General features: G+C 45.5%; 1 protein-coding gene across 1 annotated transcript in view; it reads right to left on the bottom strand.

Moving 5' to 3' along the window:
• NECAB3 (N-terminal EF-hand calcium binding protein 3) overlaps window positions 1–27,239 on the bottom strand; it is a 128,971-nt gene that overhangs the window by 78,932 nt on the left and 22,800 nt on the right. The window contains exon 3 of the mRNA XM_089673230.1: window positions 21,820–21,928. Within this exon, the coding sequence (XP_089529356.1) occupies window positions 21,820–21,928 (109 nt within the window). The remainder of the gene's footprint in view (window positions 1–21,819; window positions 21,929–27,239) is intronic.

Genomic DNA, 27,239 nt, shown 5'->3' with positions numbered 1-27,239 from the left:
GTTGCCAGCATTTCAGCTGGGAGTTGGAGCTTCACTACATCAGCCTGTCAATGGGTAGAGCGGCCACTGGCTCCCGGGAGCTCTAGAGTTGTTGCCAGTGCTGGGCAGAGGCTGGTGGCACTCTGCCCTGATGCCAGTGCTTCTGCTGAGGGCCCCACATCATCCTCTCCAGCTGGCTGTAGGGGTGGGAAGCCAACTTCCTCTTCTCTTAAGACCCTTAACTACCACTGGAGAGGGAGAAAATCTACCACTTTTCCCTGGTTTTGGTCAGCTGCTGGAGAGGGGGAATGGCTTCCTCCACTTCCTGCATCTTGGACTGCCACTGGGGAATAAGGATGGTTTCCTCCCCTACCCGCACCTCTGACTGGCACTGGGGAATGAGGATGACCACCTCCTCTCGCTGCTGCTCTGAAGTTGCTGAAGATCCAGGGAAAGGGCCGGCAGCACTTGGGCCCAGTGCAGGGGCGGACTGACCATTTGGAAACTCGGGCACTGCCCGAGGGCCCGGGGTCAGTAGGGGGCCCCATGAGATGCCCCTGGTACCTTTTTCATGGGCTTTTTTGAGTTTGGGCAAGGACACAGGGGCCCCATGATCCCCTATTGTCTGGGGGCCCCATGAGTTGTCAGTACGCCCCTGGCCCAGTGCCAGCGCTTCAGTGGGTAACTCATAATCCATAACATTCATGGGTGCTGGGGCATACTGTTGAGCTTCGTTTAACAGTCTTTTATATGCTTGTCCCAGCTCCCATTCTTGTGAGACTATAAAGTCCACGTCTCCTGCTGTGAAAGAGGGGGGGGCTTTGATGTGATGGGGGCTCTGTTGTTATGTAGGGACCTTTGATGTCTTGGGAGAACCTATTGTGTGAAAGGTGGCCTCTTATGTGTTGGGGAACCTCTTATGTGAAAGGAGAACCCTGTTGTGATGGGGGGCCTCTGATGTGATGAAGGATCTCTGATGTGTTGGGGGAAACTCTGATGTGAAGGGGGGTTTCTGATGTGATAGGTGGACTTCAGTTGTGATGGAGGACCTCAGAAGGGGGGCCTCTAATGTGATAGAAAACCTCTGATGTGCAGGGAGGCCTCTAATGTGATGGGAGGATGTCTGATGTGTTTGGGGAACCTCTGATGTGTATGGGGACTTCTGTTGCGATGGTGGTGGGGGGTGGCCCTGATGTGATGAAGGTCCTCCAATGTGTTGAGGGAACCTCTGATGTGAAGGTGGACTTCTCATGTGAAGTTCATTTTATCAAGGCGATTATGTGCCCCAGACTTCCCATTGATGAGTATGGTCACAACTCAAGGTTAATGAACTTCAAGCAAGTTTTGTAAAACAGTTTGCGAACCGAACACAGGCAGATTCACTCATCCTAGGATTTAGGAAGGCATTCTGTGCTGTAATATGTACAGTACATCTGATAAATAGACCATTTTTTATATTATCAAGCACACACCTCTATGACATATTTGTTCTGCCAACTACCATTTTCTATATTTCCATTATTTGGATAAAAGTGTCTCTCAGAATTGTAAACAGCCGCTGTCTTAGCGAGTCTTCCTGTGCATTTTGCTCGTTACCACTTCGGAAACACAATGTGCAAGCTGTTCGATTCTTCTGCAAGATGTCATCTACAGAACTTGTAATCTTATGGCCTCTTCTATTATCTGTGATCCACCAGGCAATCATCAGCGCTCAGCTGTCATTTTTGGAACAGTCTGACAAAACGATTTAGGTTTTTCTTATTTCATCATTTCCAAATGATCCGAGCGCTGGAGAATTTCCTGTCTCGAAGTGTCAGTCTTTCTCCACATGGCTTATCCAGACCTAATTACCGGTATATCTTTCTTTCAATAAAGAAAAAAAAAATTGCATATCATAACTCCGAAAACTTGCCACACAATGGAAAATCTCTGTCGTGCTATTCACACATGTAGACTATTTCGATTTTACTTGTGTATGTATGTGGAAAGAAGAACTATAAGAAATAGTCAGTCATATTGTTTCTAGGAATCTACTAATAAATGTATGTATAGACCTAAATTTAGATATTATTTTATAATTCTTTCTTGTTGAGATGAATGGTTCACACTGATGCGGTGCGGAATTTGCAGCGAATTCCGCACCGCATCAGAATCGCACCTCGTTCATGCGAACCGCTGCGGGTGTGTAAGTTAAGTTAACAACACCCAAAAAGCAGTCCGCAAAACACGGTGCGATATGCAGAATCGGATCGCATAGGTGTGAATACCCACGATTTGCAGCAAATTCCGCACTGCATCAGAATCGCACCTCGTTCAATGCGAACCGCTGCGGGTGTGTAAGTTACGTTAACAACACCCCAAAAGCAGTCCGCAAAACGCGGTGCAATATGCAGAATCGAATCGCATAGGTGTGAATACCCAAGATTTGCAGCGAATTCCACACCGCATCAGAATCGCACCTCGTTCATGCGAACCGCTGCGGGTGTGTAAGTTAAGTTAACAACACCCCAAAAGCAGTCCGCAAAACGCGGTGCGATATGCAGAATCGGATCGCATAGGTGTGAATACCCAAGAGATCCGATTCTAGTGCGGACACAAAAAAGGATCCTGCACCTTTTTGGTGTGGGTACGGTGCGATTAGAGCCATACAAAATGTATGGCTCCAATCGCACCGCACACATGTCGCATGTGATTTGCACAGGAATGTGGTGCGGTTCTGAGCTAATCACATACGATCTACCGCACCGTACATATGTGAACCCAGGCTTAAAGGAGATGAAAATATTTCCTATAGTAAAGCACTGTTTTCACCCTTTAGTGTGTCTCAGTGCTGCTGCCTCTTTGCATCCACTTCATGTTCACCTGCACTCCGGCATTGGCTCTGCCATTGGCATTTCTCAGGGCAGGTCTCCTAATGGTGACAACGGTGTGTCATAACAGTCACTCAATTGGAAGCCCATGTGACAGGGTGACAACACAGGAGCACAATTAGGTGACAGAGACAGACCACTATCACCATGTAGCACAAAGTGATCACCAGGTATTATTTAAATGAACACTGAAAATAATTTTTCAAATTATTAATAGTGGTAAGTGGAAGGGCTTTTTAATATGGGTGGCAGTGTCTATCTATTGCCCTGTGAAAAATGATCTGCAGTGGATCGCTTTTCAGAGGGTGGTATAGCAGCAGCTGGCAGGCATTCAGGAGGCGATCCTGCTGCCTCTTGAACGTCTTTGTCTTTAATCCCAAGGGAGATTTTGTATTAAAATACCGTACTGCAACAGTGAGCAAAGTATTTGGTTGTAGCATGCTTCCTTTAACCTTGAGGGGCATTTGACAGGCCATAAAACTATGCAGAGCAACACAGCCACAGCATCAAAACAGCCCAGTCCAGCTGTAATAGAGAGAAAACAGGTGGCGCACACACCTAGTGCATTATCCAAGGTTTATTGTAGGAGTGAAAGAATAATAAAAACATACTCACAGACGAAACATGTATCTAAAAAGCATAGAAAAATGACAATGGCCACAACGGCAGGCAAGGTGTTCTCACTGTCAGTGCGGTCAATTGGCTGACGCGTTTCGGGGACGAATCCCTTTCCTCAGAGCTGATGACCAACCTCTGATGTTGATGTATGATGAATGGAAAGTAAGAGCCTTGCTGTTGATGCCTGAATGAGATGGTGCGGGAGTGTGCTGATTGGAGGGAAAGGACACACCCCCTACACACAGCTCACAGGAACAGAGCTGGGGCTGTCAATCACAGGATGTGTGTGGAAGCTCCCTCCCATGTCACCTTTTTTTCTTGGTGTCAGAAGAACTTGTCAGAAGTGACTCATGCAGATAGCAGAAGAACGAGGCAGCAGAGAGAAATGACACTTAATGCTCTCAATTGAGACAAGTACATACTATAGAGGTATATGCTTTATTCATATTTAATGTCTGAGGTTTGCAATCACTTTAAGGTTGCTTGACAACCTCTTCCATCCACTCACCCAGACTATATAAGCAGTGGGCGTAGAGTAGTTGGGCCTTTTAGGGGGCAACAGATGGACTTTTCTTGGCAAGAGCCTGCACAGAACTCATGAGTACTTGTTGATTGGGGTTGTGCGCCCTCCTTTGGGGAAGGAACACTTGAACTTCTCTTTATTGGAAAGGGAAGGGAGGCCATGGCACCCCTTAGTTGGGAAGAGTTGAGAGTTGAGGTGAGTTGGTTTATGCACTCTCCTCAAGGAAGCCGAGTTATTTGGAATGTTACAAAGACTAAATGCTACAGAAGTCAATGAGAAGTAAGAGCTACCTCTGTAGAAGTTGGAAGTTACGATGTCAGAAGTATACCCACAAGGGCCGTGGATAAGGGGGTACCACCAGTCCTCCTGTATGGGGCCCAGGCCAGCTGGGGGGACCCATGCAGCTGGGTGAAACAGGTATGGGCAGCAGCTGATAGCTGGATTCTTTTCCTCTCCCTCGTGCTGGCTTTCAGCTGCTGCAGAGAGACCCATACAGGTGATCGGTTTTAGTAATTGCCCCCCTGCCGCACCTATCACCCTCGCTGTGCACCATACGTTTCCCTCTGCTGCCCAGCCCCCCCTGAGTGCCCCTACCCCGCAGTGCTGCTGGCTTCCCTCCGGCAGCTGCTAGCACACAATGGGAGCCTTCAGGATGGAGAGTGAGAGCAGGGTCCGGTAAATATGTAGCATTTACCGGCCCCTTCCTTTCCTGAATGAACACAATGAGTGATCGGTATTGATCACTCACTGTATTCATTCATCACTGAAGCCTTGTAAACTGTGTTTTTTTTAGGGGGCTTGTCAGGTTGGCTGTATAGTGCCCCGTGGTTTCTAACAGCAGCTCTGATACCCACTTCAGTTTGAGCAATATACCAGGATGATGCCTACAGCTGCAGGCATCACCCCAGTACTGGTTTTTAGAACTGGCTTTCTTGTAATAGCAATTGGAGCCGCTAACTAGCCACTGGATTGCTATTACAAGCAGTGTGAGTGAATGCCCCCTCTCCCACCACCTTCCATGGCTTTACCGAGATCTCCCATCTCACCGGGAGTTTCCGATCGACCAGCCAGCGCTTCCTCCGGCTTATCATAGAGCCAAACAAAAACCAGATTGGCTTTGTTCGGCACTATGGTACAGTAACCCGGAAGCGATGGTCTTACATCACTTCTGGTTTACTTGGATATAAACAGCGCCATTTTTAAAAAAAAGAAAAGCATTTGATTACAACAATCTTGGTGTGATTAAATGCTTTTAAGGGTGGAGTAGGGATTTGGGGTCTTATTAACCACAAATCTCTCCATAAAGCGCACCTGTCCCATGCCTATGGATAGTTACATTCCTTGTGACAGCAATAAAAGTGATCAAAAACATTTTTTTTAAGCGACAGTGTAAAAATTTAAATAAAAAAAAAAATAAAATTAAAGTGCCCTTGCCTTCCCCATTTTTGCACGCGAAGGCGAATGTACATGTCAGTTTTGCACACGATCACACATCTGAGGTATCACCACGAACGTCCAATCATGGGCAGTAATTCTAGCACCAGACCTCCTATGTAAATCTAAAGTGGTAAACTGTAGAGGCTTTTAAAGCGTTGCCTATGGATAGTAAAATTTACATCGTTTGCCACTGTTGCACAGACGTGAGCAATTTTATTATTATTATACAGTATTTATGTAGCGCCAACAGTTTGCTCAGAGCTGTACATTACAATGGGAGACAATACATGAGACAGTACAATAACAATACAATGCGATACACGAGGGGTTCGAGGGCCCTGCTCCTTGGAGCTTACAATCTAGGAGGGAGGGGATAGTGGTACTGAAGGAAAAGCTGTGGGGGATGGAGTGGTAGGAGATCGGCAATTAGGAGAGGGCCGGGTAGGCTTCCCTGAAGAGGTGGGTTTTCAGGGTGCGCCTAAAGAAGAGGAGAGTAGGTGATAGTCTGATGGATTGGGGTAAGGAGTTCCAGAGGATGGGTGATGCCCTGGAGAAGTCCTGGAGGAGGGCATGGGATGAAGAGACCAGGAAACTAGAGAGAAGGAGATCTTGTGAGGAGCGGAGAGTGCGTTTTGGGTGGTATTTGGATATTAGGTCGGTGATGTAGTTTGGGGCAGAGTTATGGACAGCTTTGTACGTCAGTGTTAGCATTTTGAATTTGATCCGTTGGGCAATCGGAAGCCAGTGGAGGGATTGGCAGAGGGGGGTGGTGGAAACGGAGCGGTTGGTGAGGTGGATGAGTCTGGCCCCGACTGAAGCGGGGATAGCCTGTGGAGAGGTAGGCCAGTGAGGAGGGAGTTACAGTAATCGAGTCTAGAGAGATAAAAAGGTGCAGCACTAAAGATTATGGTGCAAAAAACCACTGAAATGTTATGAGCAATATCCCAAACTGTTATGAAAGGCACAAAGTGCAAATCAATCGATAATCACAATAAAGTAAACGTCCAGATCACAAGGTATATGTCATATGAATCTTGCAGAATCCTGTCTGTGGTGATAGTTACGATCCAGAGGTGAAGACTGTTAGATAAATAGAATGCGCACTCACCAGAAGTGCGTATTAAATACGCATGAAAGAAGTTTCCTTTCTTATCAGACCCCTAGGTCATCAGTATTCTGGTCAGGCCGCAATCCACATCGTCCTCTGCTTCTTCGTGATGATGGGATTCCAAGATTCATCAAGCAATTACAGACTTCCGGGGTCCCCCTTTAAAGCAGGCACTCCAGCTTCACCCAGTTTACGACTAGCCTGTTCCCAATCGAGTAATCGAGTCGTGATATCATGAGGGAGTGGATGAGTTGCTTAGTAGTTTCTGGGGTTTAAAGCGTTACATGGGCAGAAAGATTTTAAAAGAAGTATATCTGCCCTTCTGTAGTTCTTTATTTATCCATCCAACCGAGGCTGTTAATAGGGCATTTTATAAAGTGCTGATAATTGCAGACAACCCCCGTGAAAAGCACAAAAATAGCATCATTTTCCACTGGATATAAGGGATACTTCAAAAGCCTGTGCAGGCGTAATAGAACATAATAGACAATGAATACAATTTAAAAATTGATTTACTGGGGTGACAAAAAAGGTGGAATAATAATACTTTAATCTCAGAGACTGACTATCCCTTCGTGATTGGTCGACATAATCAGCCGCAATAATATTCCTTTGAACGCAGTCTCTGTAATGTCCCTTCTCTGTATCATTATCACTTTAGCTCATTGAAAGGCAGAGCATGGATTTATCTGATTGAAATGAACAATTATGATTATTACGTCTGCGGCTTGTCTCTTGTGATTTGTTATAGCTGTAGTTATACCAAGAATAGCTGCAGAACTGAATATCCTTATGTGCCCTGCTATTCATGGCTGAGATCTTATCAACCAAACAAAATCCTAAACGACCTATTTCAGAACTAAAAGAATGATGTCCAACAGGAAAAAAGGTTCGAGAACTAAAACTAAAATTAGTAACTGTCACCAAGACGTCTAAGGCAGCAAGCTTTTGTCTTCACGTGAAACCTTTGTTCACAGCGGTGAATGTAACCCTTAAACTGAACGCGAGGCAGATAAACACCATATAATGCAGCTTTGTATTCATTCATTTATTCTTTTAATACAAGCGGTGTCAATACTCATATAAAGAAAATGCAGCGCTGTGTGATGTTACTATATTGCGGGCAGATGTAAATAATAAATGAAACCAAAGCAAATGAATAAATAAATCAATAAATAAATAAATCACAGTCCAGTAATGGTGCTCGCTGATTCCCACTGCAAAAGTTAGAAATGCGCACTAACCAGATCCTCAGCTCTACCTCTGAAGAAGTGCGTGCGCACGAAACGCGTCAGCTGGAGCCCAGGACGCCATTGACACTACGCCGCCGGTGCCACGTGGAGGCCCGACGGCCATCTTTAATCTTAAAGGGTCAGTCATTTGATTAAACCTGGCACCATTGTGAGTTTTTCCTGAAAACTCCTGTTTTTCTTGAATAAAATCATTTTCATCAACCTACTACACTATGGGTTCTTTCCTGTGTCTTCTGCGATGAGCCTTTTCAGCTTCTGCAGACCCAGATTGATCCCTGCACCAGCCTTTGAGAGGAGGAATTTTACATTTCACACACTTCTGTAAGGATTTCTGTGACCTGCTGGATCTCCATTTCGCCACACGAGGGTGCTTCATCTCTACTATCTTCAGCTCCTGCCCATTACCAGACCAGAAAAGAGAGGGGAATCTCCATGATATCATATACACATGCGTATTATTAATACGTTTCTGGTTAGTGTGCATTTCTAACTTTTGCACTGGGAATCAGCGAGCACCATTACTGGACTGTGATTTATTTATTTATTGATTTATTTATTCATTTGCTTTGGTTTCATTTATTATTTACATCTGCCCGCAATATAGTAACATCACACAGCGCTGCATTTTCTTTATATATATATTTTTGGGACTTTTATGTGTTTTCCTTGAATGTTCAGCTGCTGACCATTGGAGCGCTCATTGTATTTTTTATACTCTCATGCATTGGTGTCAATACTCAGATTTGATCTGGCATTAGTCTCTTACAGTTTTTGTACAGCAGGGCTGAAGTGAAAGAAGCAGCAAAGGGAGCCAATCAGTTCATCTCATAAAACTGACGTTCAGGAGCTGTTCAGCATTTTTTTCAGCAGCCCCTGAACTCTCCCTAATGTTTTCCTATGTGTCTATGTACACATTTATTTATTTATGGTACTTATATACCACCGTCAATTTACACAGCGCTTTACATATATATATATTCACATCAGTCCCTAACTGATGTACAATCTAAGGTCCCTAACTCACATTCATACATACACATACTAGGGCCAATTTAGACAGGATCCAATTAACCTACCAGCATGTCTTTGGAGTGTAGGAGGAAACCAGAGTACCCAGAGGAAACCCACACAGGCACAGGGAGAACATGCAAACTCCAGGCAGGAAGTGCCATTGCTGGAATTTGAACCAACGACCCTAGTACTGCCAGGCGGAAGTGCTAACCATTTAAGCATTTACAGACAGTTGAGTTTAGAGTCGTTTTTTTGAACGCACCAAATTTGCATTCAGGAGTAGATTTTACCCTAACTGATGTACAATCTAAGGTCCCTAACTCACATTCATACATACATATACTAGGGCCAATTTAGACAGGTTCCAATTAACCTACCAGCATGTCTTTGGAGTGTAGGAGGAAACCAGAGTACCCGGAGGAAACCCGCACAGGCACAGGGAGAACATGTAAACTCCAGGCAGGAGGTGCCGTGGCTGGGATTTGAATCAACGACCCTAGTACTGCCAGGCGGAAGTGCTAACCATTTAAGCATTTACAGACAGTTGGGTTTACAGTCGTTTTTTTGAACGCACCAAATTTGCGTTCAGGAGTAGATTTTACTGGCGTTTCAAATGCCAAATGCTTGTAAACGCAGTTAACCGCGTTTATAAGCGTTTCTGTTTAGAAGCGTTTTTTAACTGTTCCATGTCCAGATGCTGTCCAGAGCCTTTTTTCATCATCAGAAATGCATGCAAAGCTTTTTCCATGTATTCAAATGGACCCGGTACACCAGGGCAGTCAGTTCCAGGGTTCACATGAAGGAAAAAAGGTAAAACGTGCTGCATTATGTTCATGATGGGATCCATAGTGAATACAACCAGAAAAGACAGGTCATCTCAACACATACTGCTCTCTCTGCTTCTGCTCTCTTTATTTCTCTCAAAATGTCTGAAATAGTTAATTATTTACTATTATTTACTACCAGTGCATTCTGGGTATTTGGGAAGGTCTCCTGGGGTTATCTTTTAAAAACGCTTCTAAGCGCAAACACACATAAACGTGGTATGCAAACACGACTAATTGACGGTTTCCAGTAGTCAGTTTCCATCGTTCAGAAGAGTTTTCCAAATTCCCCGTGTACATGAGCCCTAACAAGTAGCATGCTGATAGGAGGAGAAAGCAGAGTGATAGAAAGATGAGCTCATCAGCTCATCACTGTGCTGCTTCTCCTTTCACTGTCCAGTCACTGGATGAGGTGGTCAAGGTCAGTCTGGGCTCAGAGGAAGTGAATTTAATGATGCTGGCCATAAGATTGAAGTTATCTTTTGGTAGAAAGAAAGTACTATGGGCAAAAGCCATGGTATGAAAGTGAATGTTGCAACAAAATCTGCTTTTTTATTTGATCTTTTATTAGGTGATTTGTTTTTATTTTATGATTTTTGGATGAAGGTTTGTTTATCAGGACAAGGTATTTGACTTGAGTGACTCAGTTTCAATTTAAAGGATAACTCAGTTTTTGTGAAAAAAAAAAAAAATTAGCACATAAATAAAAAAAAATAATTATTATGAATAATAATAATAATAATAATATAGCATATACAATTAAGACTCAAGTCATATTGCAATTAAATGTTATTAAAAAATACCTTTCCTTCCATGGTTATTATATGGAGACTACTACTGAAAACTTGTTTATGTGTCTATGTGGATATGATGTCTTTTCCTGCTTTCAAATTGTCCTTATTTTTTTTACCTGTGCTATGCTAGCAACCAGGGTCAACTTAAGGGGGGGTCAGGGGGGTCTGAACCCCCCCCCCCTCCCCAGAGGAGAGTTGCCAACCATCCCTGCAGCCTTCGAAATTTCCACTTGCCCACGAGTGGAAATAAGGTGGGGGCGGAGAGCAGTGCAGGGACTAAGGGTGCGTGGGAGGGGTGGCGGTGGGGGGCTGTGACAAGCAGCTATCTCCTGTATGGCTTTCAATGAAGCAGCTGGAAGCACCCTTTCTTCCTTCCACCCACCCACCCTTCCTTCCTTCCTTCCTTCCATCCAGCCCCCTTCCCTTCCTTCCACCCTTCCCTCCCTCCCTTCCTTCCTTCCTTCCTTCCATCCATCCATCCATCCTTCTTTCCTTCCAGCCACCCCTCCCTTCCTTCCTTCCTTCCTTCCTTCCTTCCACTCACCCACCCCTCCCCCCCTTCCTTCCACCCACCCCTTCCTTCCTTCCACTCACCCAGCCCTCCCTTCCTTCCTTCCACCCACCGCTCCCTTCCTTCCACCCACCCTATCTTCCTTCCACCCACCCCTCCCATCCTTCCATCCACCCCTTCCTCCCATCCTTCCATCCACCCCTTCCTTCCTTCCTTCCTTCCTTCCACCCACCTGTCCCATCCTTCCATCCACCCCTCCCATCCTTTCATCCACCCTTTTCTTCCTTTCTTCCTCCCTTCCCTCCACCCACCCTCCCTTCCTTCCTCCCTTCCCTCCACCCACCCACCCCTCCCTTCCTTCCACCCCCCCTCCCTTCAGCCTTCGAAATTTCCACTTGCCCACGAGTGGAAATAAGGTGGGGGCGGAGAGCAGTGCAGGGACTAAGGGTGCGTGGGAGGGGTGGCGGTGGGGGGCTGTGACAAGCAGCTATCTCCTGTATGGCTTTCAATGAAGCAGCTGGAAGCACCCTTTCTTCCTTCCACCCACCCACCCTTCCTTCCTTCCTTCCATCCAGCCCCCTTCCCTTCCTTCCACCCTTCCCTCCCTCCCTCCCTTCCTTCCTTCCTTCCTTCCTTCCTTCCATCCATCCATCCTTCTTTCCTTCCAGCCACCCCTCCCTTCCTTCCTTCCTTCCTTCCTTCCACTCACCCACCCCTCCCCCCCTTCCTTCCACCCACCCCTTCCTTCCTTCCACTCACCCAGCCCTCCCTTCCTTCCTTCCACCCACCGCTCCCTTCCTTCCACCCACCCTATCTTCCTTCCACCCACCCCTCCCATCCTTCCATCCACCCCTTCCTCCCATCCTTCCATCCACCCCTTTCTTCCTTCCTTCCTTCCTTCCTTCCACCCACCTGTCCCATCCTTCCATCCACCCCTCCCATCCTTTCATCCACCCTTTTCTTCCTTTCTTCCTCCCTTCCCTCCACCCACCCTCCCTTCCTTCCTCCCTTCCCTCCACCCACCCACCCCTCCCTTCCTTCCACCCCCCCTCCCTTCCTTCCTTCCTCCCACCCCTCCCTTCCTTCCACCCACCCCTCCCTTGCTTCCTTCCACCCACCCCTCCCTTGCTTCCTTCCACTCATCCCTTCCTTCCTTCCTCCCACCCCTCCCTTCCACTCACCCCTCCCATCCTTTCTTCCACCTACCCCTCCCTTCCTTCCTCTCACCCCTCCCTTCCTCCCTCCCTTCCTTCTACCCACCCCTCCCTTCCTTCCATCTACCCCTCCCTCCCTTCCACCCTTCCACCCAACCCGCCCTTCCTTCCTTCCACCTACCCTGCCACTTTCCTCATTAGAGCCCTGCAGCAGCTGATTGATAATTATAAAACCCCTCCCATACGGATTCACTTAGCACATGGACACAAACAAGCAAACAAACAGTGATTTCTTCAGAATAACAAAAGCTAGAAATCTGCAACAAAGTTTGTTAAAATCTCTGCAATCTACATAGATCTTTACAGGAAAGAGTTAACAGTGGACAGTGCAGTCTGAAGTCAATCTTTTAGCTTAGAGAAGAGATGGAGCAGGAGGAGGGAGGAACAGGTAAGTGTGTTGTCAACCTACTGTAGGCTATGATGCTGTATATTTCTAGTAGTGTAGGGAGACATAACTCTAGATCCTGCGCAAAGGGCTGCATTGGAAATTGCTGGAGAAGGGAGCCTCCCTGATATAGGAAACCTGGGGGCAACAAATACAATATTATAGGTTATGCAAATGTATCTCATTTCAGCCATTCACTAGGAGGGTTATTGACAGTGATGTGGGCTGGGGAAAAATAAAAATATCCAAGGAGCCCTTCTAGAAGGGTCCTTAGCTTCTCAGGCTCTTCTGATGAGGATGTAGTGTTGGATGGCCCTTAGCCTCTCACACTTTTCCTGGAGAGGACTAAAGTGTTGAGGCGTCCTTGACCTCCCAGGCCTGCTGCCTAGGGAGGTGTTAGCAGAAGAAAAGGCCTTTTTGCCTCCCAGGCCTACTACCTGGGGAGGAAACTGTTCCAATGTCAGATCCTGAAGATTGGGAATGGGCCTGGTCTAGGGCCTGGAAGACAGGAAGGTTGTAGGCAGGTGGTAGACTGGGGTCCTGTTTAATGTTCCTCCTCCCCAAGGCAGGTTTTAGTTGGGAAGTGGGGAGTCTGGGGAATGAAGAGGAACAGGCAACATCATCTGCTGTTCTCCTGCTTTCCCCCCTCCTGGGGGAGGGTACGGTGCCCTGTGATTCCCCATCCTTGTTTCAGGAGAGAGCAGAGTAAGCCATGGAGCTGATTTAACCCTAGGTTTCTCCCCATCCTGGCTCAGGAAGAACATAGGCCCATCTAACTGCAGGGACAAGAGCAGCCACTGGCAGGGTCTGGGACCAACAGTTTGTTTGTACTGGACTGTGTTGTTCCATTGGAGCCATGCTTGATTGAGGCTTCTAGTAAACAACATTACCCACATCCAGCCTTGTGGTGCCTTTATTCGGTAAGAATGCTGCTCAGAAGAATGTGAGTTCTACTGGTGTCCCCTGGCTTGTGGGCCTGCAGAAGATGCCCAGTGTCTGAAACTGTTGGGAGAGAAGGGGTTGAAACACACAGTCAGGAGGGTGGATCAAGGGTTGGTGTCCACCTGCTACCCACACATCGAGGAGAGTCATTGGGCAAAGTCCTGAATTACCCAAAAGATCAGTGTTACATTGGGGTTTGGCTCAGCTGCTCGCTTAGGACACTCTAAAGGCAGCCCACCACCTGCCAAAAAGGTAACTATGAAAGTGGAGCACCTTCAGAGAAGATTGCTCAGTTCATTGCTGGTCTTGGCTTAACAAGGCATAGAATTTAAGAATGCCAGCCTCAGCTTAAAGGCACACCACTAGCTTGTAGAAGGGGTTACAGATGTTCTTTTTGAACATTGGAAACACTGTCACAATTATTGGGTATTCTGTACTCCCTAACCCCCTCTCCTCTGGCCACTGAGCAAAAAAAAAAAAAACCCACAAGAAGAGATCAATGGAATGGATATCAGTCATTAGGTCACCAATGGTGAGTCAGGGAGAACTTGGGACAACAATAAGTCAGTGTACCATCAGTGAGGCTTGAAAGGACCCAATAATCCAGTGGCCCCTTGGGCGGTAAGCACTACAGCAAAAGGTGCAAAAAAGTCCTAGGTCAGGAAAAGGGAACTCAATCTTTGTAAAGGTGTCAACTTCTGCAAAGTCTACAAAAGGACAGTGTGAACATAAACTACGCTAATAACCAATGGTGTATGTCTGCCATTACAAATGAATGTTTAACACACAATGATGTTGTCACCTCACAACATGGTATTGGTAAAAATGAGACCCCATTCCTCGAGAACTTTGTACAATAGCATTCTTCATCTCTTGTAAATGTACATTATAACATCGGAAGAGTTGAAGGCCAATTTAGGATCGTTCATCTGTCACAAGTTAAAGTGGCTGTAAACCCTTCCATATACACAGTAAAGTGACTGGTCTCAGATGATATACAGAGATGAAACAAATCCTCCTACATAAGTTGTACTTGTTTATCTGCAGTATTCCCTTCTCTACAATCATTCAAATCGCTGAATTTATAAAGCCTTTCTGAAAGTTCAGGAAATGGGGTGGAGAGCTGAAATTACACACTGTAGAGCTCAGTGAGGAGAGTTCTGAGAACTGATTGGAGGAAAGAGACACACCCTCCTTCACACAGCAAGAGGTCCTTCTCCTGTCACCATTTTTCTTTTGGTGTCAGGAAAACCTGTCATAAATTATTTATATAGATAGCAGAGGAATGACACAGCAGATACAAATGACACTTAGTGCCCTGGATTGAGACAAGTACACACTATAGAGGGATATGCTTTGTTCATATTTCATGTCTGAGGTTTACTACCACTTTAAACAAAATCTAAGAGACCTTATCTGAGTCCCATGTTAGCAGTTCAGATGATATAACTACTCTGTTGCCATGGGATACAATTTCTATTTTAAAAGAACCAATGAAACATCTGGATAACAATACGGAAAATTGTTCCCATTGGAACAAATTAAGAAAATTAGATATCCTGAAAACAAAACAAGAGTAATCAGATTGTACAATTAGCCCATAACTAGCTGAAAAATGATCCACCAAAGATATGTTATGCCTGTTATTTATGGTGCAACGGAGATGTAGTCTCTTCGATAGACCATTATCTCCATCCATTCAATGCTTCCTAATCTGTTGATTTCTATAAGTTGCATGATTAAGGACTAGAAAATGAGATGTTATTTTAAAAAATAATGAGCTTCTTTAATGGAGTGTGATTTGCGGCGTGCTGCAAAACAGTTGTGGCTTGGAGTCAAGTGTAGTATCTGTTCTTATCAGTGTCCAGGGGGGGTGCTCCCGACCATTCTAGTTTACGGGGATGGTTGTTGTATAGTACCCTCACTGGTATGATGGGGGTCCGGAAGGCTAGTACCGGAGGGACAGAAACCAGGGAGCGCCATGATTCGTTCTGGGGCCTTGGGAGTAATTCCTCTGGGGAGACCGGAAAGACCCAGTACCTCCTGATCTGAACGTGCTACCTTGGTCTGGCCTGGGGCTGAGGAGGCAAAAAGTCCGCAAACTCAGTGCCCCCTGAGGAGACGCGCTCAGGGGTGTCACTAGTAACACTTGGGTGTGGGACCCCACGGTGTGAAAATGACACATGGTCACTGTTTTTACACTCTTTTTTGCACAGCGCCCTAAGGACCAGGCCTTTTGGCTAAGTTCAGGGCAATTTTTGCTACAGGCCTCAGGGCCTGGTCTGTGCACATTTCGGCACGGTACCATTTTTATTATTTTTTTACTTTACTTTATCTTTACTTTATTTATTATGCACTCCCACGTTTGTCACTTTTTCTGTTCTTATGTGTGTGTTTTTCACGGATGGAGGGTGTGGGTCCTCGGGCCTTACCTGAAGTCTAGGGGGAGGATGTGTGGCCATACGGTTCCTTCCTCCCCTGATCCCTAGGGGGTTTTCTCTTCGGGAGAACCCCCTCGCCTAGTACTGGATGTCCGGCTTCGGCTGGGCATAAGGAACGGTGGTCCACCAGGCCTTTTGGCCAGGAGGACCAAATGGGAACCTTGTCCCTGTCAGGAGCTTCGTGCCCCGGGGGATCAGGCGAACGGTCCAACCCTTTCGGGGGTCGGACAAACACACCCCTAAGTGCACTTTTTCGTGTGGTGTTCGCACTTGCACTTTTTTTGTGATCACTTACGGGTTTTTCATTGTAGTTTGCACGTTTGCGGACTTAAAAAAAAAAAAAAAAAAAAGTTGTGGCTTGGAGTTAAGTTCGGGTGCCTTGGGTGCAATAACAGACACATTTTACAACCAGCCACTGCAATGTGACGGTACAAATAGACCCATTATCAAGCCAGAATGACAGAATCTGGTTTTGAAAAACAGCTAAAATGCTTTTGCAGTTGAATTGTGAACAGTTGAATGCAAAGGTAAAATACATTTATGGAAACACATGCCAAAACCTTTGGAATTCTGTTTAGGCAATCTCGTAACTTAGACACCTCTACCAGATAGCACAGCCAGAACAGAGATGTTCACTGAAGCAGCAGCAGCATCAGAGTTTGGTCAGCAATATCCCCCAATTGCTGACTGGGCAATAAAGGAGCAGAAGAGCACAGGTGAGGTAATCCCTCTGATTATTTTGCACCCTCTGCTCCTGCCAATGCATGTGTGTTATCACAGAGCCTCATTGGCTCCTAGAGCTCCTTTCCAAGCTGTTCTGCAAGGAATGATAGGAGGGTAATTCAAAACAAATTCAGCAACTTGCGCTAGTTTTCTTTAAATTGTATTAAATTATTTAAAGCTTACGTTTAGGTAAAATGTAAAAAAAAAAAACAGCACAAGGGATGAAACTTATATTTAAACACTTGCCTACTGAGCACTTTACCCCTTTCCTGTCCAGGCCAAATTTCAGCTTTCAGCACTGTTGCACTTTGAATGACTATTGCGCGGTCATGACATTTTTATCATTTATTTCACACAAATAGAGCTTTCTTTTGGTGGTATTTAATCACCACTGGGTGTTTTATTTTTTGCACTATAAACAAAAAAATATTGGAAATTTTGAAAAAAACTAAAAGGTTTTCTTTGTTTCTATTATAAAATTTAGCAAACAAATCATTTTTCTCCTTCACTGATGTGTATTGATGAGGCTGCATTGATAGGCACCGATAGGCAGCACTGATGGGCACTGATATGCAGCACTCATGAGGCGCCACTGATAGGGAGCATTGATGGGCACTGATGAGGCGGCACTGGTGGGCATTGATGAGGAGGCACTGATGAGGCTGCAATGATATGCGGCACTGATAGGCAGCAATGATGGGAACTAATAAGCAGCAATGAAGGGCACTGAATGGCGGCACTCATAGGTGGCACTGACTGGCAGCACTGCCGGGCACAGATTGGCAGCAGTGACAGGCACAGATTGGCAGCACTGCCGGGCACAGATCGGCAGCACTGTTGGGCACTGATGGGCAGCACTGTTGGGCACTGATGGGCAGTACTGTGGGGCACTGATGGGCAGTACTGTGGGGCACTGATGGGCAGCACTGTGGGGCACTGATGGGCAGTACTGTGGGGCACTGATGGGCAGCACTGTGGGGCACTGATGGGCAGTAATGTGGGGCACTGATGGGCAGCACTGTGGGGCACTGATGGGCAGCACTGTTGGGCACTGATGAGCAGCACTGTTGGGCACTGATGGGAAGTATTGTGGGGCACTGATGGGCAGCACTGTTGGGCACTGATGGGCAGTACTGTGGGGCACTGATGGGCAGCACTGTTGGGCACTGAAGGGCAGCACTGTTGGGCACTGATGGGCAGTACTGTGGGGCACTGATGGGCAGCACTGTTGGGCACTGATGGGCAGTACTGTGGGGCACTGATGGGCAGCACTGTTGGGCACTGAAGGGCAGCGCTATTGGGCACTTTTGGGCCTGCACTGATAAACAGGGCCCTGGTTATCATTGTAGATCTCTCCTTTCACAGTTGCCAGTTATTGGCAGTACTTTCCTCACACTGTCCTGCCGATAACCGGCAAGTGTATTTTCATGATGATCAGCTGTGATTGGACTCTGATATAAAGTGAATTGTATTAAGTTGGTGGTGTGCATCGTCCCCCGGTCAGGCTTCCCTTTGATAAGTAACATTTCCATTTTTTAGACTGCGATGAAATTTTGCATACTTTTAAAGGGGACTGCAATGGAAAAAAAGAGTAAAAAACCCGCAGATCTATATAATGATGGTTTAACTAAACAACAGATCCAATAAACAGTCATGTTTTGTAGGATGCGCTCTAATTCTCTGATATAAATCTATTCTAGCAAAGCTATAATCAGAAAGACGTATGTGAATCGTTAATGCTCCCAGCTGAGAGGAGGACGGAGACGGAACGCCGCTTTATTATGAAGTGTAATTGTCTCTGTCACTGACTCAGAGTTCTACATATCACCCGGCACATTCTCCGCACAGCCTTGAGTCATGTCTCTTTATAGAAGTGTGTTCTTTTATATTTATTCTTTTTTTTTTTTCCTATAGTTCTTCATTTCTTACAGATGTCTTCCAGACAAAGGGCCAGCGTAACCGAGCCTATCCTTGTCAATCTCTTTCTGATCCATGGATGTGAACAGTCGGCAGGTTCAATGTTCCCTCTCTCCTGACACTTGACTGTTGACAGTTTAATTGTTTCCAGTGTTCCTCCAACAAGGTCTTTTATTTCGCATGAATAGCGATATCAAGCACTTAAAGTGATATTAAAAGTTCATTTTCTTTTGAAACAAACGTGTCTATGGTAATTTTGAAAAAAAAAAGTTTTTTTTCTTAGTTTCTGTTATAAAAATTTGTAAATAAGTATTTTTTCTCCTTTACTGATGTGTGCTAATGAGGCTGCAGTGATGGGCACTGGTAGGCGGCACTGATGAGGAGGCACTGATGATGAGGCACTGATAGGTGGCACTGATGAGGAGGCACTGATAGGCAGCACTGATGGGATTGACAGGCATCACTGGTAGGCATTCACAGGCATCAGTAATGGGCACTGAAAGGCAGCACTTGTATATGGCACTGATAGGCAGAATTGATGGGCACTGATAGGCGGCACTGATGGGCATTGACAGGCATCACTGGTGGGCATTCACAGGCATCAGTAATGGGCACTGAAAGACAGCACTTGTATATGGCACTGATAGGCAGCATTGATGGGCACTGATAGGCGGCACTGATGGGCATTGACAGGCATCACTGGAGGGCATTCACAGGCATCAGTAATGGGCACTGAAAGGCAGCACTTGTATATGGCACTGATAGGCAGAATTGATGGGCACTGATAGGCGGCACTGATGGGCATTGACAGGCATCACTGGTGGGCATTCACAGGCATCAGTAATGGGCACTGAAAGGCAGCACTTGTATATGGCACTAATAGGCAGCATTGATGGGCACTGATAGGCGGCACTGATGGGCATTGACAGGCATCACTGGTGGGCATTGACAGGCATCAGTAATGGGCACTGAAAGGCAGCACTTGTATATGTCAATGATAGGCAGCATTGATGGGCACTGATAGGCGGCACTGACGGGCACTGATTGGAAACGTTAGGCGTTAGGCAGCACTGTTTGGAACTGCTAGGCAGCACTGACAGGCACTGGTGGGCACTGATAGGCAGCAGACATGCTGACATACTGATAGGCGGCAGGCATGCAAACAGGCGGCACCTGCTGTGTGCAGTGGTTTTGCACAGAGCAGTCTGGATCCTCTTCTTCTTGGGTCCCCCGCCAGCACTCCTGACCCCTCCCTCCTGCTGAGTGCCCCCATAGCAAGCAGCTTGGTATGTGGGCACCTGAGCAGGCGCACTCCCGGGCTGCTGCTCTGCATGTTCATTCATACGCACTGAAGAATATATTTATAAACAATATAGGGTCTGGGAATAAAAATCCCATTTCAGTCTTTGCAGATGACACCAAGCTGTTGAGTGGAATAACTTCCTCACAGGATGTCTCCAACTTACAAGCCGACCTCAATGATCTGTATAATTGGGCAACTATGTGGCAAATGAGGTTTAATGTTGATAAATGTAAGGTTCTGCACTTGGGGGCTAAGAATATGCATGCATCATACATACTAGGGGGGGGGTACAACTGGGGGAATCAATGGTGGAGAAGGATCTGGGGGTTCTGGTAGATCACAAGCTTAATAATGGCAGCAATGCCAAGCTGCGGGTTCTAAAGCGAGAGAGATATCATTTCCCCCGGTACAAATCATTAGTAAGACCTCATCTGGAATATGCAGTTCAGTTTTGGGCACCAATTCACAAAAAGAACATTGGGGAACTGGAGAAAGTACAGAGAAGGGCAACCAAACTGATAAGAGGCATGGAGGAGCTCAGCTATGAGGAAAGATTAGAGGAACTGAATTTATTCTCAGCTCAGTGGATTGCTGTAAAAAAAGTCCTGGATTCTTTCCTAGATACACAGAATTTAACAAGACATTAACATTTATAGGTAAAGTTGATCCAGGGAATATCCGATTGCCTCTCGGGGAATCAGGTAGAAATTTTTTCCCCTGCAGGAGCAAATTGGATCATGCTTTGCTGGGGGGTTTTTTTGCTTTCCTCTAGATCAACTATGGGTGTAGGATTATAGCTTTTTCTTTTTTTTTATGATTGAACTGGATGGACTGTCTTTTTTCAGCCAGACTAATTATGTAACTATGTAAATAATAAATAAATAAAGAAGAAGATTAAGAAGAAGATGAAGAAAAAGAAGAATTTGTTTATTATATTTTTTAAGGGTTAGGGGGGTTAGGGTTAGGGGTTAATTAATATTTATTTATTAATACCTAGCATTTATTTATGATTTATTTTTTTACTTGTGTATTTATTTTACATTTATTTATTCATTTTATTATTATTCTTACCCTAATAAAAAATAAACAAAGAATGAGAAAATAATAAGTAAAATACTATAAATAAAATAATAAATTAATAATAAGAAAATAATAAATAAAATACTAATCCCAACCCAAACCCTAATCCTAACCCTAACCTAACCTTAACTCTAACCCCTTACCCTAACAAAATAATAAAAAATGAATAATAATAATTAATAATAATAATAAAAACTAAACTGATGGAAAAACTGAAAAAAAGAAAAACCTAGCAACAAATGTTGCAACAGATGATATTTTTCTCTATTGGTTCAAAAACACCTGAAAACGCTGTATGAAAACGAGCAAAAACGTGCGCGACCAAACACTCCAAAAATGCTGAAAAACGCTACTCTCAGATGTGAATGGAGCCTAATGAAAGCCAAAGTTATATCCAAGGTGCACCCTTTTCAAAGTTGCGTCAAAGTTGCACTCCGAAGTCTTGCAATTTTGGGGTTGTACAAGTGTGAATGGAGCCTAAAAGTGAACCTGTCTGCATCCAAACACCACAGGCAAGCTGTAGCACTACAATCAGGACAGGAAAGTGGACTAATGGGAATGGCCCTGTGTAGTCGCTGGAATATGTTAGCGTTAAACACTTAAGAAAAATAATTTTCCATTGTCACTCCTGTAACTGACTTGGCACACCATAGATTGCGTATATCTGCACATTCATCATCCTCACAGTAACCGCCAAACATATGAGATGTGTGCAACTCTAGACATGGCCCATGTAAAGAGAGTAGACGATGAATCATCGGTGACCAGAGAATTTCCAGTCTACTTGGAAATGGTCACAGCCCCTCCCATATACTGGCCTGCCGTGTTATTGTCAGCAGCCCACAGCCATATAGGGCCCCAACTCAGCCGGCCATCTTTTACATACTTGCTTTGATGACTGTCTATCCGGATGAACATTTTTCGTAGTTCCTCTTGATTAAGAACTCCATCGGAAAAATAGGTCTGGAATTCTTCGAATGACAGTTTGCCGTCATCTGGAAGGAAGACAGATGTATGATAAAAGTATACACATTCCTCTCTTATATCAAAGACAAAGTCATACCAAATCAGCTTTGTGTGGGGGGTAACAGATAAGAATACTGAAATATCATTTGTGAAAGTTTGAAAGTGTAAGAACGTCCTTAAAATGGTATTAAACACACAACCCAAAATGTAATATATTGCAGATTTCCAATCATTAGATGTGGTGGCTGCAGTAGTTTTCTTTTTTAAGGCTTTACTCCCTCTGTTTTCACCAGTAACACACCTCCAGTATTAGAAAACCCCCCACTCTGGATGAAGGAGCACAGGGGCACAGCAAACAGCAGAATTTTCAGTCTGGTGGTGGTAGTGGTGGTGGTCGGGGGGGGGGGTGGAAGATAGACTGGCAGATTTAAATACACTCACAAATTGAAGCCTGACATGGTTTTAAAGGCAGAAGGCTTTTGTTTACCTCAATGCATTCTATGCATTGAGGTAAAAAAGCTTCTGGGTGCAGCTTCCCCCTGCCCCCCTATATTTACCTGAGCCCCATCTCGAACCAGTAATGTGCATGAAAGCAGCAGCTCTTCCGGGTCTCTCTCTCTTCACATGGCTCACACAGTAGCGGGAGCCATTGGCTCCTGCTGCTGTCATTCACAGCCAGTGAGCCAATGAGGAGGGGGGGGGTGCTCATGAGCAGGGGCGGACTGACAACTCATGGGGCCCCCGGGCAATAGGGGATCATGGGGCCCCTGTGTCCTTGCCCAAACTCAAAAAAGCCTACCAGGGGCATCTCATGGCGCCCTCTACTGACCCCGGGCCCTCAGGCAGTGCCCAAGTTTCCAAATGGTCAGTCCGCCCCTGCTCATGAGTAAGTCTGCTTGAGTGCTCCTAGAGGCTTGCTATTGGGGGCACTAAACAGGAGGGAGGAGCCAGGACTCAAAAAGAAGAGGATCGGGACTGTTCTGTGCAAAACCATTACACAGAGCAGGTAAGTATAAAATATTTGTTATTTAAAAAAAAAAAAATGACAAACCTTAGAATCACTTTAACTCTAACTAATACTTTATAATCAGTTACATCTACAAGAGAGCTTGAAGAAAGAAAGCCTAAAAAAAAAAAACTAATGCAGACTTCACATCTTAGAATTGGTAAGCTGCAATATAATAAATGTTTGCTTTGGGGTTTAACCACTTGCCCTCCAGAGGATTTACCCCCTTCCTGACCAGGCCATTTTTGCAATATGGAGCTGCGTTACTTTCACTGACAGTTGCGCAGTCATGGAATGCTGCACCAAGATGAAATTTATGTCCTTTTTTCCCACAAATAGAGCTTTCCTTCTGTGGTATTTGATCACCTGTGTAATTTTTTATGTCTTGCGCTATAAAAAAAAACTCGACACGCGATAAAATATTCTTCCCAAATATATTGACATATTTTAAATGCTACAATTTTGGCCATATTAAATATATATATCATGTTAAAATGCGTTTTTATTACAAAATATATGAAAAATATTTTTAAACATTAATACATTTCAAATACACTGTATGCCTTTAAAAATACAAACCTAAATTTTTGGAATGCATTTACAAATACATGTAAAAATATATGTTAAAATGACTTTTTTTATATGTTAGAAAAATTTGAAGAATATATTTTAAAAAAATATACTTTTTAAAATATTTTTCATATATTTTATAATATTTGAAAAATGCATTTCAACATGCAGTATATATATATATATATATATATATATACTGAAATATATTTTGAAATATATTGAATGTGGCCAAAATTGTGGCATTTCATATATATGTCAATATATTTGGGAAGACTATTTTTAAAATATATTTCAAATATATTTTTCTTCCATATGGGGTATTTCTCTGTTGTGCAGAGAAATACACAGCAGCATGTTAATGGTGGCAGGAGAGAGACCTGTGTCGTTTACGCACAGGTCTCTCCCCTGTCAGTGTCGCTTGGTGATCACTGGGTGCCAGTAGGGGTTCTCTGGCCGGGACCCGGTGATTGATATCCGTAGCCACCAATGGCAGTGCGGGTAGGGCACCGTGCACGCCCCCTACTTGGTACTGCAAATCACATGTATGTATACGTTTGCACAGCCTTGCCGCCCTGTAACAATATTTCTACTATAGGGAAGCAGGCAACTGGCTAATACTGCTTTAAAGCACCTGTAGTGAAAAGTCCGCATCACGGAACGGTTCCAGGAAACAAGTAGTACATTTTATTAGTTACATGAGGCTGAAAACACAGCCCTGCAGGAAAGCTTTGCCTTATATAACTAATAAAATCTGTTACTTTTTTATTGCATCTGTTCTGTGATTCGGACTTTTCACTATAGATATTATATTGGAAATAATCTGGCAGAGGCTTAGATTTGAGCTCCGGAGCATCACAGTCTGATTGGGAGTTGGGAATGAGCATTTCCTTTGGATTTTATGTTATGCATCCTTAGAGCAGTTAGAAATCCAAAACCAAAAATGTAATATATTGCAGCTTAACATTCATTACATGTGGTGACTGCATTCTTTTTTTTTTTTCCCCACTGTTTTTACCCAGTGATCTGGCCAGAAACACATTTCTTGTATTACAGTGCCCCCACTCTGGATAAAAGAGGACAGGGGGCACCTTTGGACAGCAACATTGTCAGTCTTGGGGGGGGAAGGGAGTGTTAGATGTACTAGCAGATTTAGATGCACTAATAAACGGAAGCCAAACTCCAGCTTCTTTTGGGATAAAGGTTTTACATGAATAAACACTGATCATTGCAAGCACCCCTATCAGTGGTAAATGGTTTGTCTTGACACTCTAACTGCTACATCTGCAAGCAGGGCTGCTGTTAGAAACCATGGGGCCCCATACAGCCAACTTGAAAGGGCCCCACCCCCAAAAAAGACAGTTTGCTAGGCTTCAGTTATGAATGAACACAGTGAGTAATCGGTACTGATTACTCATTGCGTTCATTCAGGAAAGGAAGGGATTGGTAAATGTGACATATTTACCGGATTCTTCCCCCGCTCCCCATCCTAAAGGATCCTATGGTGTGCTTGCAGCTGCCGGTGGGAATGAGAGGAGGTAAGCCGGTAGCACGGTGATGGTGGGGGCACACATATGGTGCATAAGGAGGGTGATGGGTGCGACGGGGGATAACTGGAAATGATCCCCTGTATGGCTCTCTCTGCAGCAGCTCAACACCAGCGGGAGGGAGAGAAGAAGCCAGCTTTCAGCTGCTGCAGAGAGAGCCATACAGGGGATGAGTTCCAGTAATTCTCCTCCACCCACCCCCCACCATATTGAAAAACCCTCCCTGCCCACCTCTGATTCACCCAGCTGCCTGGGCCCCCCCTGTTGGCCTGGGCCCTATACAGGAGCACTGGTGATGCCCCCTTATCCATGACCCTGTCTGCAGAACAGCATGTTGGAAAACAACAGACTTGCTGGCCAGATCACCATGTGAAAATAATCTGCTGGCCAGATCACCATGTGAAAATAATCTGCTGGCCAGATCACCATGTGAAAATAATAAGAGGTACGGAGGGCACCCCCATATGTCCAACCATACTGTATATATGTGTAGGTAACAAAGTATAAATAGCTGCGCATGTCTCGGCACTCATATCCACGCGTTGCGCAGTCGTCTTCTGTGTCTTTAGGATTGGGCCATTGTTGTGAACATGTAATATGGACAGATTGCTTGTCTGTAATAAACATTTACAAATACTGGAACCTGTATGGCTCTCTCTCTACAGAAGCTGAAAGCCAGACGGAGGGAGAGGAGAAGAAGGCAGCTTTCAGTTGCTGCAGAGAGGTATGGGGGAGGGGGCATAATTACTGGAACCGATCCCCTGTATGGCTCTCTCTCTGCAGCAGCTGAAAGCCAGAGGGGGGAGAGGAGAAGAAGGCAGCTTTCAGCTGCTGCAGAGAGAGAAGTATGGGGGAGGGGGCGTAATTACTGGAACCAATCCCCTGTATGGCTCTCTCTCTGCAGCAGCTGAAAGCCAGAGGGGGGAGAGGAGAAGAAGGCAGCTTTCAGCTGCTGCAGAGAGAGAAGTATGGGGGAGGGGGCGTAATTACTGGAACCAATCCCCTGTATGGCTCTCTCTCTCTGCAGCAGCTGAAAGCCAGAGGGGGGAGAGGAGAAAAAGGCAGCTTTCAGCTGCTGCAGAGAGAGAGGTATGGGGGAGGGGGCGTAACTACTGGAACCGATCCCCTGTATGGCTCTCTCTGCAGCAGCTGAAAGCCAGAGGGAGGGAGAGGAGAAGAAGGCAGCTTTCAGCTGCTGCAGAGAGAGCCACACAGGGGATTGGTTCCAGTAATTACGCCCCCTCCCCCATACTTCTCTCTCTGCAACAGCTGAAAGCTGCCTTCTTCTCCTCTCCCTCCCTCTGGCTTTCAGCTGCTGCAGAGAGAGCCATACAGGGGATCGGTTCCAGTAATTACTCCCCCTCCCCCATGCCAACCACCTTTCCTGCACATATCTGATTCACCCAGCTGCCTGGGCCCTGTACAGGAGGTACCCCCTTATCCATGGCCCTGGCCATAAGTATTTGAAGGAAGGGTTTCACTTTTACTTTTACACATACAGGGGTTGGACAAAAAAATGGAAACACTACATGATTTACAGGTGCGAAAGTGACCACATGCTTCGCATTGTAAGCAGAAGTGAGGTAACACTGTTTTGTTTTTCCGCTGTGTGATGAGACACCTAGCTAACGGGTGGGAAGCCTCACTTTCATCATTCTCAGCATGCACTGCTAGTAATATGGAGTCATGTCAGAGATTACTGAGCTTCAAAGAGGGCAAATTATTGGTGCTGCTTAGTTGGTTCCTCTGGGACTGAAGTTGCCAATTTATTTGCCATGTCACGAGGATCAGTATCCAAGCTTATTGCCTGCAATTTCACAATGCTCTGCTAAAATGACAGATTCCAGACGCCCCGGTGTGAATGGAGCCTTACCCCTGGTTTGCATCTGTACGGGTGGTGCCATGGCGGGACCCGCACCAGGGGTGGACTGACAACTCATGGGGCCCTCGGGCAATAGGGGATCATGGGGCCCCTGTGTCCTTGCCCAAACTCAAAAAAGCCTATGAAGAAGGTACCAGGGGCATCTCATGGGGCCCCCTACTGACCCTGAGCCCTCGTGCAGTGCCCGAGTTTCCAAATGGTCAGTCCGCCCCTGACCCGCACAAATACCTGCAGCCGCCCCACCCACACAGAGGAATACGGGACCCACTGTCTACACTGGAAAATGCAACCATACTGGGAACTGAGGTTCTGTGCGGGCTGCAATTTCCCAAGTA

The sequence above is a fragment of the Staurois parvus genome, unplaced genomic scaffold (assembly GCF_062004578.1).
Source record: "Staurois parvus isolate SC_StPar_1 unplaced genomic scaffold, SC_StPar_1.0 ptg000137l, whole genome shotgun sequence".
NCBI classification, from domain to species: Eukaryota; Metazoa; Chordata; class Amphibia; order Anura; family Ranidae; genus Staurois; species Staurois parvus.
This window is presented reverse-complemented; position numbering and strand designations above follow the sequence as displayed.